General features: G+C 38.3%; 1 protein-coding gene across 3 annotated transcripts in view; it reads right to left on the bottom strand.

Annotated features, from left to right (window-relative positions):
- The window catches only part of LOC150091151 (activating signal cointegrator 1 complex subunit 1), a 256,296-nt gene that overhangs the window by 53,988 nt on the left and 182,191 nt on the right, over positions 1 to 20,117 (bottom strand). For all 3 annotated transcript variants that reach the window (XM_090382261.1, XM_090382253.1, XM_090382271.1), the window contains one exon: positions 9,296 to 9,415. In XM_090382261.1, the coding sequence (XP_090238387.1) occupies positions 9,296 to 9,415 (120 nt within the window). The remainder of the gene's footprint in view (positions 1 to 9,295; positions 9,416 to 20,117) is intronic.

Consider the following 20,117-nt stretch of genomic DNA (forward strand, 5'->3'; position numbering starts at 1 on the left):
CAGTGACTGCACTACAATGCAAATCTTCACCTTCTCACCCTGTTGAGATCGACAATATAGGAAAGGAATACTCAGTGGGGTGGCCAAGGCTCCTACTATTACAATTTGAGTTTTGAGCAATGTATATTCTTAACCCAAACAACTATGTACATATTTATGCACTTCAATGTATATCCTTATAATATGTATTTTGAAGCAAATGGTTGTACACTCACTTATTGTTCTATATATGTAGTATACTAAAGTCATTTCTCCATTTTCCTGTATTTTTTTCACTTATTTATCATTCTATTATTTATTTATGTACTTTGGCTTTTGAGGCAATAATGTCTCTGTAGTACATTGTTAACCCCTGGCCACTGTGCCATGATGGGCTGTTGCGACTACTATTATGTAAATTATCATTCTAAGTGTTGCAATAAAGGTTCTTCTGTTATAAAACAAATCTGATCTTGGTTGATTCTGCATGATGTTGTTGTTGTTTTGGTTTTTAGGAGCATTAGCAACTAAGGCCATATTGCTCCGGGGAATATGCGGTGGTCATTCCCTGACCTTTCTGCATCCTCCGAATTTGGTGGTGATGGGCTCGAACCCCGGTCTAATCAAGAAGTGTGTGCTACGCACAGTTGCTCCTTCCCACCTGACTACGGAGGCGCCGATTCTGCATGATGCAGCTTCCCAATGGAATTCTGTAATTTCTGGAAATGAAAATGCAAATGAAGCTGCTAAAAACCCTCTCAGCCAGTATTCAGATTATAAAACTCTAATCCAGCAAGCATATTGTAATCAATGTAAAAAGCTATTGCAATCTCAGATGAACAATAAACTGTTACCACTTAAACATGAACCACAACTGTGGAACTCCAGTTTTGAGAAAAATCAATGTGAAGTTATTCTTGCTAGAACATGGATTACCCATCTGTTGCATCTCTTTCTGCTTGCAGGGAAGATCCTTCACATCATCACAGCGTATGTACACTGATATACCTTGTTAAGTTTAAAAAAAACATCCTTTAGACTGCCCTCATTACCATGATGATAGGAATGCAGTCTTCAAATCTTTGTTGACATTAACTAAACTGTTAACACTGCATTACCTCACAGGAAACAATGCCAACTTGACAGCATTCTACAGTTATTTAAAACAAATTCACCTATATGATCACTTTTAACTCCCTATATTGGTTCCTACCAGTAAGATAACGAAGAGGCAAAATACAGCGGCTGCAACCCTTGCACCATTAACCCATTAACACAACTTATAGTTGAGTGTTCCAAACACTTTTTTTGCCACTATTAGGTGAGTTGGCTCCCTTCCTGCTAAAACTTATATATCATCATTTGAAGTGGTTCTGCAGGCTGAAGTTGCACATAAAAATACAAGTCTGAGTAGTAGCAAGATGCCTTCTTATTATTCCTTAATTAGCATTAGTAGTGGCATGAGGTGCAAGAAAGCAAGCTTATAAGCATCAGCAAAAAAAAAAAAAAAAAAAATTCCCATTTCACCTATCCATATCCTCTAAACGTTTGTCTAGTTTTTCCTTGAATTTATTTGCGCTGTCAACTTCCACAATTTCTTTGTTAGTTGGTGCATCAGCTTCTGTGGCCATAATGCACCTCCCAAAGTTTTTGCATTTTACTCTGATCCAAGCCAGAGGCGGGATTCGAACCTGCGACCTTTGAGTTGCCAGGCAGGCACTTTACCCACCTAGCTAGCCCGGTCGGCAACTTCCACAATGACAGATGGAAGTTTGTTCCAGCAATCAACAACTCACTGGCTAAAGCCAAAGTTCTGCACATCTGCTCGGCAGCCGTCTTTCCTCAATTGGAGTTTATGCCCCTGAAGGTTAGTAATCTGAGTAAGAGGAAATTCCTATCAGCATTCAGCCTGCTCAAACCATTCAAGGCCTTATACATTTCAATCAGATCACCTTACAGGTGCCTAGTCTCCAGATGCTGTCATTTGTAGAACTTAAGCCTTTCTTGCTAAGAGCACTCTTTTCTTCCTCTCACCAGTCTCGTTGCCCTTCTCTGTACTCAAATCCAGCAGCTCTACATGCTTCCTAAAATGAGGCCTCCAGACCTGTATGCAGTACTGAAGGTGGGGCCTGACCTTATGGGCTTATGCAAAGGGATAACCACCTCCTTATCCCTGCTAGCAAAATTCATGTGTATCATTGACAAAATCCCAATTTGCAGAACTAAAGGCTGTCCAGGCAGCCTGTCTACACTGCTTAGAGAACTTCATATCTAACTGCACAATTATCCCAGTTCTTTTTCATTCTCCACTACCCTGAGTGTAGTACCACTCAGTTGATATGTTACTCTGGGGTTACTGCTACTCATATGCAATATTTTCCATTTGTCAATGTTAAACTTCAGTTGCCACTTCGCAGCCTATTTGCCTCAGTGTTCTCCCCAGAAAATTTTTCCAGCTGGGTGGCATTATGAAGTAGCCTGGTGGGGTAGTGTAATACTTCGCATTGTATGTTTGAATTAACGTTGATCAAGATCATGAGCAGCACCATACAGTACTGCGACAATCGTTTAAATTTTAGCCGGGTAGTCAATTAAATTCACCAGGCAGTGCGCCCATTTGATGGGTTCTAGGGAGAACACTGTGCTTAACTTTTCTAGATCCTGTTGCGGTAGCAAACTGTCATTACCTTCATTAACAATCCTGCCAACCTTTGTGCCATCTGCAAACTTGGACATTAAGCCTGATATACCTTCATCAATATCACTGATAAATATAGAAAACAACATTGGATCCAACACCAAACTCTGGGGGATTCCACTAATAACATTAATCCATGAAGAGCAGTGTCCACTGATTACCACTCTGTCTCCTCCCACTCAACCATCCTTTTGTCCATAGCAGCAACTTGCCCTGAATGCTACACCGCTTCAATTTGTACAGAGGTCTTTTATGTGCAACATTATCAAAAGCTTTCCTGAAATCCAAGTAGATAATATCAAAATTATTTTTTGCATCCAGTTCCTTTGTGACCACATTGTAGTATCCAATCAAATTGGCCAGAGAAGATTTCCCCTTAACAAACCCATACTGTGTCTGAACTATAACTGCCGTCTTGTCTATATGAACCTGTATTCTTTAACCAGTGACTCCATTATTTTCACTGGAGCAGAAGTTCAACTAACAGGTCTTTAATTACTTGTGTCACCCTTTAATCCACCCTTTTATTAATTGGGGATACACTCGCACTTCTCCAGTCCATGGAACCTCCCCATGAATCCAAGGATGCTCTCATAATTATGGCTAACATTTTTCTTACTTCATTTGCTGCCTCCTTTAATATAACTCGATTGATCCCATCCACCCCCCAGGTGCCTTTCTTATGTTTAACTTCAACAATTTCTCCTCCAACCTCCTCCCAGTTATTACAAAGTTATTTAGTTCCCTGTTAGAGTTTGATAAACTTCTGGCCTCCCCTTCTCTACAGAATTCCTCATGCAAAATACTCATTTAGTTTGTCAGCTACCGGAGCAGGGTCATCAACGGTCAAACTACTGATATCAAGTGGACCAGTCTGATTCATCCTCCTCCTTCTAGAGTTTACATAAGCAAAGAAGTCTTTGCTGTTTTTCTGTTTTGTTTCTGCTTTTCCTGTTTTTTAATGCTATCTCTCCAGGCTCTAGAGACATAGAGAAGAAATGGAAATGAAAACAGTTATAATTTCAGTATTGTGCAATTCTTGTTAACTTCCATATATCACCTTCACTTTATTTCTCGAGTATTTAACATTAAGAAGAAAGGATAATATCCACATAACATCTAAATAAATGATCTCACTGGGGACATGTGACAAATATTCAGCAAGATCATGAAATATGTGTCCTCTCTATACTTCATTTTCCTTTCAACAACAAACTTTAATGAGGATTCAGGATTCCATATCCTTGCTTAAACTTTCTTAGAAAGGACTTTTTAAACATAATTTAATTTCAGTATGGTTAATTTTAAAACTATTCCCATTGTCCTCATAATTATTCCTAGTTTATAATAATTACATAGCTAATTTATGTGTAATCATATTTGCTTCCATCATCATCATCTGGTTTGACTAAAAAGTTTTTTCATCAAATCTCTTTTTTCAAAGTTAGAAAGAGATATGCAGGGTGGTTATAGTTAAATTGTGCTAATTTGTAATTAGAAAAAATTCCTAATTTTGCAGAAAGGAATATGAAACAATTTTCAAGTACCACTCTGAGTAGAATGAGTGGTGTATTAGGGAAGAGTGAAAAATCAGAATTCAGATCAATTTCATAATCAAGATCTTAATTTAGATCAAAAACGCAGATGTTAATCATATTAGAAGTGAGTTTTCCAAATGTGTCTGGACTCCGTATAATGAGTTTTTGATTGGGAAGTTTATGTTTCTTTTTTCTTTCTTCTTTCTGTTTCTTTATGAAATTTTGAAGTTTTATAAATCATAAATTGTACATAAATCATTTTAAATATTAATTTCTTATTATTTTGACTGGATTGCCCATCATGGAAAAGTATTGTTGAAAAGGCACACAGAATTTTAAAAACAATTGGGGAAAGAAAAATGAAAATACTTCATAGAAAGCAAAATTTTTTTCAGTTTGATTACAACTTCTGGATCTGAATTCCAGTAAAAGTTTGCTCGTATAACTACTTTGTTTCAGAATTGGACATCAGGTGTGACTTCCTCATCCAATTTCCAAAGCTATTTTCATGCAGCCATCTATTAAAATCATGCCAGTTGTTTTGGAAATACAGATAAGAGATGGCAGCATGTAGCAGTAAAATTTCAAGACAGTTCATATATAAATGGATGCTTTATTTGAAATGCAATTGAAATTACTTTCAAAATCTTCTCCATGTTTGTCAAAAGGTTTGATGTATTGCCTAGTGATATTAACAGTAAGAAGGAATTATATCAATACATTATCAGTTGTTGCTTTAAACATTTCCTTTGAATACTCCATATCATATTATGCTGTCTTTTATATCTCCAGGATTTCAATGATGTTTCAGTACACTTTGACATTCAGATAACTTCATAAGAAGTAAAAACCACATCCGATTGAGGTTGGATGAGTGAGGCAGCTGAGCTGTTAGGAACAGAACAGGTTATTTGTGCAGTCTTATAAATATGTTGTGTGATAGCTGTGACACACTTTCTGTAGCCTATAAGATATATCACATAGTAGACTTGTCATTGAGCAAATAATATGTGGTAGTGATACTTCAATATGAAAACCACCCTCACGAAAGAACCTGTAATTCAATGGTCCTGAACATGCAATGAGGCGTTTATGGGATCATCCACTACTTAGTACCCATTTTGGGTCAATATGATTGAGTGTCGTCAGACGAGAAGAATCCTATAATGAATATAACAGCGAAACTATACCACACTGCAGTGTGTGGAGTATAGTTCCTGCTAAAACTTATAAATCATCACTGGAAGTGGTTCTGCAGACTGAAGTCACACATACAAATGCAAGTCTGAGTAGCAGCAAGATGTCTTCTTCTTATTCTTTAATTAGATGAACTAACAGACTTGTGACAGAGAAGAAAAAACAGGGGATATGCATAAATTATCAGGTAACACAGAAGACTAATGGTAGCTATAAGATATGGCAGATATAAGCTAGTCTGTAATCAAATCACAAAGGAGGTTAGGCAAGCGATGGCAGATTACGAGAAATCTTTGGCAAAGGAAGCAAAGAACTGAAAAGACTTTACTTAAGTAAACTCTAGAAGGGTATGCATCAGATTGGTCCACTTGATATCGATGGTTTGATTGTTGATGATCCTGCTGAGGTAGCTGAGAATGAGTATTTTGCATCTACAAAACACACGAGGAATTCTGTAGGAAAGTGGAGGTCAGAAGCTTATCAAACTCTAGCAGGGGGCTAAATGATTTTGCAATAACTGAGAGCAAAGTGGAGGAAAAATTGTTGAAGTTCAACATAAGAAATGCACTTGGAGTGGATGGGATCTATCCATTTATATTAAAGGAAGCAAAGGAAGTGAGCAAACCCTTAGCCATAATTATGAGAGCTTCCTTGGACTCAGGGGACGTCCCCATGGAAATGAGATGTGCAAATATGTCCCAAATGTACAAAGGGGATCAAAGGGTGACACGAGTAATTACAGACCTGTTAGTTTAACTTCTGTTAAGGGGAAAATAATGGAATCACAGGTTAAAGAAGTACTGCATGACCATCCAGACAAGAATGCAGTTATAGTTCAGATACAGCATGAGTTTGTTAAGGGGAAGTATTGTCTGACCAATTTGATTGGATACTATGATGTGGTCACAAAGGAACTGGATGCAAAAAATAATTTTGATATCATATCCTTGGATTTTAGGAAAGCTTTTGATACTGTTGCACTTAGAAGACTACTATGCAAATTGGAGCAGTATAGCATTAACGGCAATTTGAGTGGAGAAGACAGAGAGTAGTAATCAATGGACACTGTTCTTTGTGGACTAATGTTATTAATGGAGTCCGCCCATTACTATTTTCTGTCTTTATCAATGATCCCTGATATACCTTTAACAAAGGTATATCACTGTTAATATCCAAGTTTGCAGACAATACGAAGGTTGGCAGGGTTGTTAATGACAGTACACTACTGCAACAAGATCTAGAGCAGTTGAAAAGAATGGCTGAGAGGTGGCAACTGAAGTTTAACATTGACAAATGTAAAGTACTGCATATGGGTAGCAGTAACCTACCAACTGTGTGGTACTACACTCAGAGCAGTGAAGAATGTAAAAGACCTGGTAATTGTGAATTCAGATATGAAGTTTTCTGAGCAGTGCAGGCAGGCTGCAAGAATAGCTCATGGTGTCTTGTCAATGATATACAGGAATTTTGCTGGCAGGGATAAGGAGGTGATTATCCCCTTATATAAGGCAATGATCCGGCCACATCTTGACTGCATACAGGTCTGGAAGTCTCATTTTAGGAAGGATGTAGAACTGCTGTAACAAGTACAGAGAAGGGCAATGAGATAGGTGAATGAAACAAAGGGTTGCTTTTGCCAACAAAGGTTTAAGTTCTGCAAATTGGAGTGTCTGGAGATTAGGCACCTTCGAGGTGGTCTGATTGAGGTGTATAAGGCCTTGAATGGTCAGAACAAGCTCAATGCTGATGGGATTCTTCCTTTTCCTTAGATTACTCACTTGAGGAAAGAAAGTTCTAGAACAGATGTGCGGAAATTTGCCTTTAGCCAATAGGTGGTTGATTGTTGGAATAAACTTACGTCGTAGTGCAGCTCAACAACTTAAATAAGTTCAAGGCAGAACTAGACAAACTTTTGGAGTGAATGGATGGGTGAAGTGGGAGGGTATTTTGTTTTTTTTTTGGGTGATTATTAGCTTGCTTTCTTGCATCATATCTCTCTAATGCTAATGCTAATATTCAAGGAATGTGCATTAATTAGAAATATTGCTTTAATGACAAAAGTGGACTGAATGCATGACATTTTTTCTGAAGAATCTCACTTAAAATAAAGAAAAATGCAAAATTGCAGAGGCAAAATTGCAATTTTCAAACCCCTTTGAGATTCCGAAATTCACTTCCCCCTGCTCTTCAACAACTATTGGGTACCCTGACACCATTCATCCACATAATGATGGGACTGGTGGTATGGTAATTTGCCACTGCAGGCAGGACCACATCAAGCCATCACAGCATCTATAAGAAAATGCTACTACTCACTTTATGATAAGGGCACAATAATCTACTATTTTGCAGTCCCTGAGAGCTGGTGTCTAGATGCAGTGGCTTCCAGGTTTCCATATTAACACAGCTCTAATGTAAATTCTTCAAAATCAATAGATTTTTTTTTTTTTTTTTTTAACCAAACAGTATCCGAATGATGAATAAACAAAGAACTGCTTGTGTTTTTTTTTCTTAGCAAAACTAAGAAAATGGGAACAAAAATTGAGCAGTGTAATGTCCTTTGAAATTGCAATCAAGTAGTGCAACTGAAGTGGTGCATGTTGCAACAGAAGTGATGGCAAAAAAACTACAGCTATGGGTGTCTGGAATAGCATATATTCTTCAGTTGGTTTGCCTGTTCTGCTGAATAAAAAACTCTCCAATTTCTGGGAGGTAAAACCATGTGCTCCTCACCTTAGACATTATTTTGGCCACATTTCAAAAAAGCTGATAACCGTTCCTCCTGTCAAGACAGGATTTGAATTCACGCCTTTTCCCTTCTACACCATAACAAGGTGAACCACAACTAAGCGTGAATTGTGGTGAACCACGGGCAATACAAATCATTGTCTACCCTAAAGGGCATACTGGATAGAAGTGTAAAACAGATTGGAAATCCAATAGAAGCAATTCCTTAAGTTGCAACTGATTACAAATCTACTTACAGATAAGTCAATTTGTAATCAGTTATTTTATATATAATTTTATAAGTTTTATAACTTTACATAGTGAAAAATTTGACTAAGGCATAGCCAAGTAGTCAGCATAGAGGTACAGTACTACATAGATTTGAGATGACTATGGTTTGAGTGTCAAATATAGTAATGATTATACTCATTTTCAAAATGATTAATTGTAAATGCCTGACTTATGCTGTCATGCAAGAATATGTTTCAAATGTATTTTGAATTCTGCATTCCTATAGTGAATATTTTCATATATAAAACATAATTGCATTCAAATTAGGATTTTTTGGGTTCCAGAGTTAGCTAACATAATTTTACATGAATCAAAAAATAATATTGTAATATTTTTTGTACCGTTTTATGAAATAGCAGAATGAAATATGAAAAAACTATTAATATTAGGGTGCCCTGGAAAGGCCAGGGAGATAAAAATTATACTACCTTGGCTTTTATAAATGAGCCCTGGCAACATCTTGATTTTTCTTCTTCAGTGTATTTCGTCCCAACCTTTTCATTCTCAAAATTTTTTCTGTCCAAATTTTCGTCTCTGAAACTGAACCTGTTCAGATACATTATGGAATTTTATACAGGGAAATGGCTATTTCAAGCCACCAAAGGAATATGTAGTTTAATTTTTTTTACATTTTATAGAAAGGCAAAGTTTTCAAACAATGTATCATGCAATAACTCCATTATAAGTTTCAAAGTTCATTCAAGATATATGACCAGTAAAAACAGAAAGGACAACAATTTTCTTTAATTGAAAATATGTCTAGAATTATCTAAACATTATTAAAAAATGCTAAAATAAACTCAATTAGAACCTGAATGACATACAATGTAAATAGTTTACAAAAATCTATTAAAAAGAATCTTACCGGTTTAAACCATCAGAATCCTTTACTTTCACATACAAAATATCCACATCTGCAGGATCATCATTCATATATTCAATACCTTCTAAAATGACATGCAGTGGAGAACCTTGTAATAAAGGTCTATGCAGAAAAAGAGAAAGAATTAATAACTGTACTCATTCAACTTTCACATCATACATATAAGCTTCCAAATAAACAATAGCATAGCTGAAAAAATGGTAACTTAAAAGTTGAGCAGAAATTCATAAATTGGTGCAAGTAATTTCAATACTTGAATAAGCATTAATATCAGTGAAATGTCAATGCACTCTGAAATGTTAAGTCTGAATCCATGCTTCCTCTTATTGCATCTTAACGTAAATTTATATTGCAGAAACTTGTAGCTTCTGCAATATAGGAATAATTTTAAATAAGTTAATTAGGCAGAATTGTTTAGTTCTGTTGTTACAGAAATATTTAATAAGCTAAACAAAAAAAAGTATAAAGTAAAATCTGTCATTGACTATGTGAATATCGGATTACTATTGAAGTAGAAAGCTTCTGAATGGAACAGAAGGATAGGTATAATTCTTAAATATTTTCTTTTACGTAGGTTTACTGGCATATAATTAATATTGCGGTGTTTTATAAATTTTACTTAATACATATACTGCTTAAATAACTTAAATTATTCCTACAACTAGAGCAGTACAGCCTATGACCCAGAACAGTAAGCATACCTTGGTTCAGAAAATGGGAGGAATTACCAAAGGAGTTTCAGTTCTCCTACAAATCCAGACTTTACTGTATTCTGTGTGGTATGCAGTCCTGACTGTAGATGAACATAATGACACAGGAGATGTATTTTTTGAGAGAGAGAAGAAATGTTGGGTGAATTTGAGTGATTGAAGAAAAGGGTGGTCGTCCTGGAAGGAATTAAATCAGGGGACTCATCAAGTACTCAGCAGGCCAATTTAATCTTAGAACCTACCTACATGGATGGAGAGAAAACCATGAGTTGCATGGATAGAAACAATGAACTAGATGTGTTAGTTCCACAGGAGGTAGCTATACTTGGTGACTCTACTGTCAGAGAAGCAGAAAATATTTTATGTAATAAGGATAGGTGGAATAGGACCAGGGAATGTCTGCCAAGCATAAAAGTTAGTGATATTGTACATGTTAGTACCAATGATATTAAGCATAAGCATTCTGAGGCTTTATATAACGAGCATGAGGTGATGGTGAGAAAAAGTCACAAATTAGGGCTGAATCTGAATTCTTGTCTGAAATTTTTCCAAGAGATGACAGGAGTGGAGGGAGTTTATGATGAAAGTCTTCTCAGTCAATTTAGTCTTTGAGATAGTGTGCAAAGTTTATAGGTAGAAATGCAGTAGCATAAGAAGGATAATAAAAAGCAAGAGTTGGGGGAGGGAATTACAACACCTGATGAGGGACCAATATGGAACTAGCAATTACATGGGCTGCAAGAATTATTAAAAAAAAAACAAACAGGCATACATTTACTTGTTAACATAACTAATGCTAGGAGTACAGTAAACAAATTTGATGAGTTTGAAGTATTGATTAAGTTATCAAATGCCGATATAACAGAATAAGTATAATAGAAACTCTGATACCAAAGATGCAGACATGATGGAGGGAAGGGGAGAGTGAGGTTGTTGGTTAAGAAGCATATAGACTAAAACAGTACAACTGGTAGACACAGGTTGCCAATGTGTAATACTAAATCAATTGGTGCAACATAAAAAGTGGAAAAACAAACATGAGAGTTGGAGTCTATTAGGGACCAAATGTCCCTAATATGTGATGCGTATAATGAACACTTATACTGACCAATATAATGGAACAGAAAATCAGAATGTTGTATCACAGGGGGTTTTAACTTTCCAGATATGAAATGGAACTCAGCTGGTCACTCAAAGAGTAGCAAAAATTTTCTGCATTTAATGGATGACTGTTTCTACAGTGAAATGTCAGAGAGGCAACATGAAAAATCAAAGCTCTTGCTCTGATTATCAGCAGATACTCTTTGTGTATTAAGAATCTCCAGCTAAAGAAACCAATAGGTGGCAGTGACCATTGCAACCGATGTGAGATTTTTAAAAAAATAAATAAATAACTACAATCATTTTACTGCTGCTGTTAAAAAATGTAAAAGCCAAACGGGAAATGTTCAGAGTTATCAGAAAGATCACTATGCATAGTATACCAATTAAAACATTGTTTAAGATTTAGATCAAATGTCCAGATGAACTGATGATCTTAGTGGTAGAAAAAAAAAAATATGTGGGATGATTATAAATTGTCAGGAATACACAGTCATAAAACATGTACAAACTAGAGAACTATTAAAGGAGGCAGCTAAGGCAGATTATGAAAAGACCTTGACTGAGTGCAAAGAAAAAAGCGTAAAGGTGTGTTACAGGTATAATGACTAGGTTGAGTATGACAAACAACTAAGACAGAGTGGAGCAGTAAATCATAATTTCTTATAAAGGGGGATTTTACCTTTCCAGATATCGACTGGATCTTTTGGGTTGATCAATCACACAGTGGCAAAAATTTTGTGGATTTATTGGATGATCATTTCCTTTACTAGCATGTTAGAGATGCAACAAGAGAAAGCAATACCCTTAATCTGATTATCAAGAACAACACTTCATGCATAAAGAATCTACGTATCAAAAAACCACTGTGTGACAGTGATCCTAGTGTATTAATATGGGATTTACTTAAGATGACTACTGTCAGGGGAAAAAGGAAGGGCATTTACTTTTGTAAAGGTGCTACACTAAAATGGTCTCAGACAATTTTTAAAATCTATTTGATGGATCCAACTGATAACTCGATGTGGGAGGCATTTGGGGAAGTAATAGTAGAAGATACAAGGCTTTTTATATCAACTGGGTGATACTTTTAAAGGCTTAGACCTAAATGGATGTTTGATGAACTGATGACTAGTAGCAGAGGATAAACATACATGAGAAGCATATAAATTAAAAGGGATACACAAACTTACATTAGGTATACACCAGTCTCTAATCAAGCCACAAAGGGGATGGGTCAAGATAAGGAATATAAGAAATCTCTAGCAAAGAACGAAAATATCCTTGAAAATATTGTTTACTTATGTAAACAATAGAAGGAAAGTAATCATATTGGTCTGCTAGATACGAATCGTGTAACTATTGATGATTCTGCTCAGATTGCTGACAAACTGAATAGATATTTTGTATCTGTGTTCATACACGAGGAATTTTTTAGGAATGGGGATATCATCAAATCGTAAGAGGAGGTGGCCAAATGATTTTGTGATAAGTGAGAGGAAAGTGGAAAAGAAACTGCTGAAGCTAAATACAGGGTGTCTCAAAAATATTGGTACAAACGTTTGGGGAGATAGGTAACATATAAAGGAATGTGAATTGCATAGAAACCCATAACCGGAAACGTCACCATAAGTCGGTAGACGGCACTGTTCATTAGTTCGCGAGAGGGAAAATTTCTGGTTTACTGATTCAAGCAGTAGTCGCCGCAGAAAGAGCATGCATCGATATACGAATTGTGAGCTGGCAGACATGCACCTAGTGTATGGATTAGCAGAGGGCAATGGACTAGCCGCTCAACGAATTTATGGAGAACACTTCCCAGACAGACATGTACCGGACCACCATTTGTTTGCGTGTGTGCATCAAAGTTTGTGCAATTATGGGTTATTTAGAGGTACCAGGAGTAGTGCGGGCAGACCACGTTCGACGCGAACTCCCGCCATGGAAGAAAGTGTTGAATGCTGTCCAGAATAATCCTACTACCAGCACACATGCCAATGCCTCTGCCTTAGGAGTGTCTTGTTGCAGTGTACAAGCGTGTCTGGCAGACAATTCCTTACACCCCTTTCATCTCCAAAGGGTTCAGTTACTGCTCCTCCAAGATCATCCTGCACGTATGGCTTTTGCACAGTGGTTTCTCCAAGAAAGTGTTCAAGACTTGAATTTTCTAGCCTATGTTTTGGTTACAGATGAGGCTTATTTTACTCGGGAAGGCTTATTCAATCAGCACAATGCTGATGTGTGGGCTCATGACAACCCACACGGTGTGCGCCCCCATGCGGCACAACATCGCTTTGCAATAAATGTGTGGGCAGGTATGGTCGGTGACTGCTTAGTCAGCCCATACCTGTTACCATCCCGCATGAACTCGGCTAAATATCAGATCTTTCTTGAACAAGTTCTACCAGGGTTACTTGGCGATGTTCCAGTAAATGTGAGAAGCAACATTTGGTTTCAACATGACGGGGCGCCTGCCCATTATGGAAGGTGTGTTCATGACCATTTGAACAGGCATTTTGGACGTCGATGGATTGGCCGTGGTGGACGGCCAATCTTTCTGTGGGGGCCTTCAAATCTATCGTGTGTGAATCGCCTGTGGAGACGGAATGGATCTCGTGGCGAGACTCGTCTCTGCTGCTGCTACTGTCAAAGAAACTCCAGGTGTGTTCGACCGTGTCCGTCATCAATCCATGCTGCGTCAGTGTCACGCATGCATCGCGTCTCATGGTGGAACCTTTGAGCATCTGTTGTAACATCATGAAATGCATCCATCTGGTAATCCATTGTTAATATTATATCAAATAAATGTTTGCCACTAATTACTGTCTTGTGTCATTTCTGCTTCTTGTGCCTCTGCTACTACGTGAATTTTCCGGTTATGGGTTCCTATGCAATTCACATTCCATTAGATGTTAACTACCTCCCCTAAATGTTTGTACCAATATTTTTAAGACACCCTGTATAAACAAGGCAGCTAGGGAAGTGGAAGAAGTTGCAAAAGAAGTAAACAAACCATTAGCTACAATTAGTAGTAGTGGCATGTGATGCAAGAAAGCAAGTGTATGAGCTTATGCGGCATCAGCCAAAAAAAAAAAAAATCACACCATTCCCTCCAAATGCCTGTCCAGTTCTTCCTTAAATTTATTCAACCTATCAACTTCCACAACGACAGATGGAAGTTTGTTCCAGCAATTAACCACCCGCTGGCTAAAGGCATTCCGCACATCTATTCTACAACTGTCTTTTCTTAATTTGAATTTATGCCCCCTTAGGTTCGTAATCTGAACAAGTGGAAGGATCCCATCAGAATTCGGCGTGCTCAACTCATTCAAGGCCTAATACACCTCAATCAGATCACCACGTAGGTGCCTAGTCTCCAGCCACTTTCTGGTTATGGGTTCCTATGTGATTCACATTCCTTTAGATGTTACCTACCTCCCCTAAACGTTTGTACCCATATTTTTGAGACACCCTGTATATACTAATGTCAAAGTTAAAGGAAATGGAGTAAAGGAATATCATGAGCTGAGCGATTAATTCCTGCCAAAAAAAATACCGCACCATGCGAAACTGCACTGATCAAGGTATTATTAGTATGTATTTTAACGTAATTTGTTCCGACAATTTGATTATATGAGTTGAGTTGCAAAAATATATAGGTGTTTGTTTACTATAAATTGATGGACATCAAGTTCTTGCAAAAAAAGAAACTAAAATGATAAAAATGAAAAATACTAGTAAGTACAGTAGAAATGATTTTTATTGCAGTATGTACATACCAAAACGGCCTCCGTACCCGAGTGGGCAGGAGCGGAAGTGCAGTAGCACACGCTCTTTGAGTAGACCGGAGTTCAAGCCCCTGACTGCTGAATACGGTCGATCTGCCAACCCGCACTGGACCAGCATGCCAGATTATGGTCCATTTCCCTCAGCATGAATTGTTGAGGAGGCTTCCACCCTGCAGTGGGTTGATAATGGCTGCACTTTACTTTTTTTTTACATACCAAAAGAATATAAGTGAACTATGTACTGTATTTTTATTTTGAAAAATAACTGATCAGCTTAGTTTGCACAGTTTTTTTTTTTCTTTTCATCTGCATACATCTCGTTATAACATTGAATGTCATTTTGCAATGCCTGCCTTACTTTCATACCTCGTTCGATGGTTTGATCTAGAAGAACATTCAGCGCCATTACATTTCTCCTTTCCACTCATATTTTGGTCCTTGAGGTTGTCACAGACATTCTCTCAGATATGCCAGACAAGCTGCACTTGCTACCTGGGAGTCTAAAACGCTGATGGAACTGATATTCGGGTGACACTCAAGTCAAGTGGACCGAATTTCGGCGAAGTCCGGACAGTCTGTGACAGCCAAATCCTCTGCTTGCACCTTCAAGATGGTGAGACTCTTAGTAATCATGGGTATAACCTCCACGCACAAGTACATGGTGGGTGACCACCCAGGTGTGAACCAACATAAGCAAGGGTGAGGTGTGGCACCCACACCACATGGAGGAATGCCGCCCCTCTATATTACCAGGCAGTACTAGGTGGTAGATGACTCATTAATAAGGTTAATAAGCAAAATTCACTTTGCTTCTTGGAGGCTTGAAGTGGTGGAACCCATGTTTAGTCTCTAGAGCTAAGTTCCGGTCAACCCTTCCCTATCTCTTCCATCATGCAGTATGATTGATGACTTTTGAGGTTATGATGAAAACCGTGGCGAGATCCAATATTCCTTACATTTCGGGGGTACAGCTCTAAAACAGTGTTCGCAGGCCGGCCACTAGTTAGTACACCGGACTGAACCTATTGGTAACTCTCTAGGAGGCTTCCGGATCAGCTAGTGTATAATCTTGCTACCTCTACTCTGCCAGATAGTGACTGGAGGGAGTCCGAATAATGTGTATGCGGGGAGCATTGTCAAGGCCACGTTATGTCAAGGATCTGGGTATATTCTTACCATGTGTACGCTGTATCCAAAAATTTCATTACTTCATACAGCATGTCACACCCACTTTTTCTTACTATTGAATACACCATGAATTGTCAAACTAATAGAGCAAGCTTATCTGCGAAAAGATCTAAACCTCCCAAGCACTTCCTAATTCATTTCACAAATATATGTGGCCTCAATTCTAATCTTAACGATGTCCATTTCCACTTGCAGTCTGCCAAAACCCATGTACTTTTTCTGACAGAATCTTAGTTATCAGTTGATTCAAATACTGCTCATCTCAGACGCTCAAATTATTCGCTCTATGATTCCTTTTGCCTCAAAGGTGGTAATTGTGCATATGTCCGTTCTGATATTCCCTGTCAGAGACTTGGCAATTTGGAATCTATTCTCTTTGATCTTCTCTCGCTTAAAATCTCTCTACCTCATTGTGTAAAATACATCTGTTCTCCCAACTCCACTAATCATTTGTAGCTCTTTGACTTGATCTCTTTCCAACTTGACTTTCTCCAGTCCAACGTTCCTAACAATGAGGTAATTTTCCTTGGTGATTTTAATGTTCACAATTCCAGCTGGCTTCCATTTCTAGTCACACCGACCCAGCTGGTCGAGATGCTGAGGCTTTTGCAATTACTAATGATCTTGCACAGATTGTTCATTTACCTAGAAGAATACCAGACAATCCTAATCATACAGCCAACATAAACAACCCTTCTAAGTACACAGTCGAAATGAGAGGTCCTTTAGGCACTTCAGATCACAACTTGGTGATTGTCGCTTCTCCAATGGAGCCTTTATCTCATGGCTATTCCCAAACTCAAGTTGTTTGGCATTACAAGAATGCAAAATGGGATGACCTGCGAGATTTCTTTTCTTTGGTCGGATTGCTGTTTCAAAACTTCTGATGTCAACGTTTGCACAGATCCTGTCAGTGAAATTATTCTTGGAGGAATGGAATCCTTTATTTCACATTCCACCTTAAAATCTCATCCTTTATCTAAAGCTTCGTTTTCCAATAAATGTGCTAAGGCTGTTCAAGAGAAGAATATTGCATTATCGTAATTGGCTTGTTTCTAATTCTTCAGTTTCATTTTATGCCTACACCAAAGCTCGCAACAATTGTAAAGCAGTTATTAATCAGTCCAAACTAGAGTTTGAACAGGCTAAGAGTAGAAAACTTGCTTCTTGCCCTAATGGTATCCGAGCATTCTGGTCCCTTGCCAAAGCTATTGGCCGCAACATTTGCCCATCTCTACTCCCACCCATGTCCAAACCAGATGGTTCTGTTGACACTTCAGCCAAGGATAAAGCCGACCTGCTAGCATTCCATTTTTCTTCCAACTCATATATTAACGATCTTGGTAAAACCCCTCCCACCATTCCCAACACACTCCATTCAATGCCTCCGGTGGTCTTCCGTCAAAGGATGTCACAAGGATTTTGACGAATCTTGATGCTAAGAAAGCTCCAGGTCCCGATGGTATTTCTCACTTGTTCGAAAAACCTGTGCTCCTGAACTTACTCCTATTCTTTGCCGCCTTTTTTCACTTTCTTTTTCAAAGGTGTTTTTCCTTCTGCTTGGAAATTTGCTCATATCCAGCCAGTTCCTAAAAAGTGTGACAAATCCCTCCCATCCAATTATCGTCCCACTGCAATTACTTCTACTCTTTCTAAAGTAATAGAGAAATCAATTAACCGCCAACTCTAAAACTACCTAGAAACGTTCCGTCTGATCAACGATCGCCAGTATGGATTCCATCAGTGTCGATACACTGGTGATGTTCTTGCTTATGTTACCCATTTATGGACTAATTCAATGGAAATGTTCGATGAAAACAAGTAGTTGCTCTTGACATCTCAAAGGCTTTCGATCGTGTTTGGCATAAAGGTAGATTCGTGTATTAAGAATTTGCAGATGAAGGAACCACTAGGTGGCAGTGATCACAGTGTACTGATGTGGGATTTACTTAAAGACATAATTACCATCAGGGGTAATGGAAAGGGTTTTTGCTTCCGGAAAAGTGAGTACAGTGGGCTCAGAAAGTTTTTAAATTCTATACAGTGGGATCAACTGACAATGTTATCAACAGTAAATTCTAAGTGGGAAGCATTCAAGGAATTAATTGTGGATGCTACTAAAAGTTTCATGCCTATTAAGAAATACTGTTCAAGGTTTAGGCCTAAATGTTATCAAATGAACTAATGAGACTCGTGACAGAGAAGAAAAATGCATGGGATGCATATAAATTATCAAGCGACTCAGAAACCTATGGCAGAAATAAGCTAGTCTATAATCAGGTCACAAAGGAGGTTAGGTAGGCAAAGGCAGCGGGCGCCTCCGTAGCCAGGTGGGAAGGAGCAGCAGTGCGTAGTACACGCTTCTTGATTAGACCGGGGTTCGAGCCCGTCACCACCAAATACGGAGGATGCGGAAAGGTCAAGGGAATGACCACCGCATATTCCTGGAGCAATATGGCCTTAGTTGCTAATGCTCCTAAAAACCAAATAAGAAGAATAAGAAGAATAAGCAAAGGCAGATTATGAGAGATCTTTGGGAAAAGATGCAAAGAAAAACAGAAAGGATTTCTTTACTTATATAAACTCTAAAAGGAAGGGAATGAATCTGATTGGTCCACTTGATATCGATGGTTCGACTGTTGATGATCCTGCTCAGATAGCAAACAAATTGAATGAGTATTTTGCATCTACATTCACACATGAGGAGTTATTAAGGTTTGAAAATGGCAGAAGGTTATCAAATTGTAGCAGGGTGCTTAATGATTTTGTAATAACTGAGAGCAAAGTGGAGGAGAAATTGTTGAAGTTAAACAGAAGAAAGGCACCTGGGGTGGATGGGATCTATCCAGTTATATTATAGGAGACGGCAAAGCAACTAAGCAAACCCTTAGCCATAATTATGAGAGCATCCTTGGACTCAGGGAAGGTCCCATGGACTGGAGATGTGCAAATTTATCCCCAATTCACAAAGGGGGATCGAAGGGTGACGCGATTAATTACCGACCAGTTAGTTTAAATTCTGTTCCGGGTAAAATAATGGAGTCAATGGTTAAAGATGCATTGCAGGATCATCTAGACAAGACTGAAGCAATAATTCAGATACAGCATGGGTTTGTTAAGGGAAAGGCTTGTCTGACAAATTTGATAGGATATTATGGTGTGGTTACAAAGGAACTGGATGCAAAAAATAATTTTGATATCATATATTTGGATTTCAGGAAAGATTTTGACACTGTTGCACATGGAAGACTATTGTACAAATTGGAGCAGAATTGTATTAAGGGTAAGTTGTTACAATGTATAAAAGGATGGTAGAGTGGGAGAAGACAGAGGGTGGAAATTAATGGATGCTGCTCTTCATGGACTAATGTTGTTAGTGGAGTCCCAAAGGGCTTGGTGTTTGGTCCTTTGTTGTTTTGTATATTTATCAATGATATTGATGAAGGTATATCAGGCTTAGTGTGGAAGTTTGCAGATGAATCAAAGGTTGGTAGAGTTGTTAATGACAGTAATGGCAGTGCGCTACTGCAACAGGATCTAGATAATTTGGGCAGATGGGCTACGAAGTGGCAACTGAAGTTTAACCTTGACAAATGCAAAGTACTGCATATGGGTAGAAGTAACCCCAGAGAAACGTACCAACTGTGTGGTACTACACTTAAGGTAGTAGAAAATGAAAAAGACCTGGGAGTAATTGTGCAGGCAGATACAAAGTTTTCTGAGCAATGCAGACAGGCTGCCAGGGCAGGTCATGGGGTTTTGTCAATGATATATAGGAATTTTGCTAGCAGGGAAAAGGAGGTGATTGTCCCTCTGTATAAGGCAATGGTCAGGCCACGCCTTGAGTACTGCGTACAGGTCTGGAGGCCTCACTTTAGGAAGGATGTAGATTTGCTTGAACGCGTACAGAGAAGGGCAACAAGGTTGGTGATGACGGTTCCTCTTACCAAGAGAGGCTTAAGTTCTGCAAATTTCAGTGGCTGGAGACTAGGCATCTGTGTGGTGATCTGATTGAGG

Source organism: Mastigoproctus giganteus, chromosome 1, assembly GCF_048544385.1.
Source record: "Mastigoproctus giganteus isolate SK-2022 chromosome 1, ASM4854438v1, whole genome shotgun sequence".
Lineage (NCBI taxonomy): Eukaryota > Metazoa > Arthropoda > Arachnida > Uropygi > Thelyphonidae > Mastigoproctus > Mastigoproctus giganteus.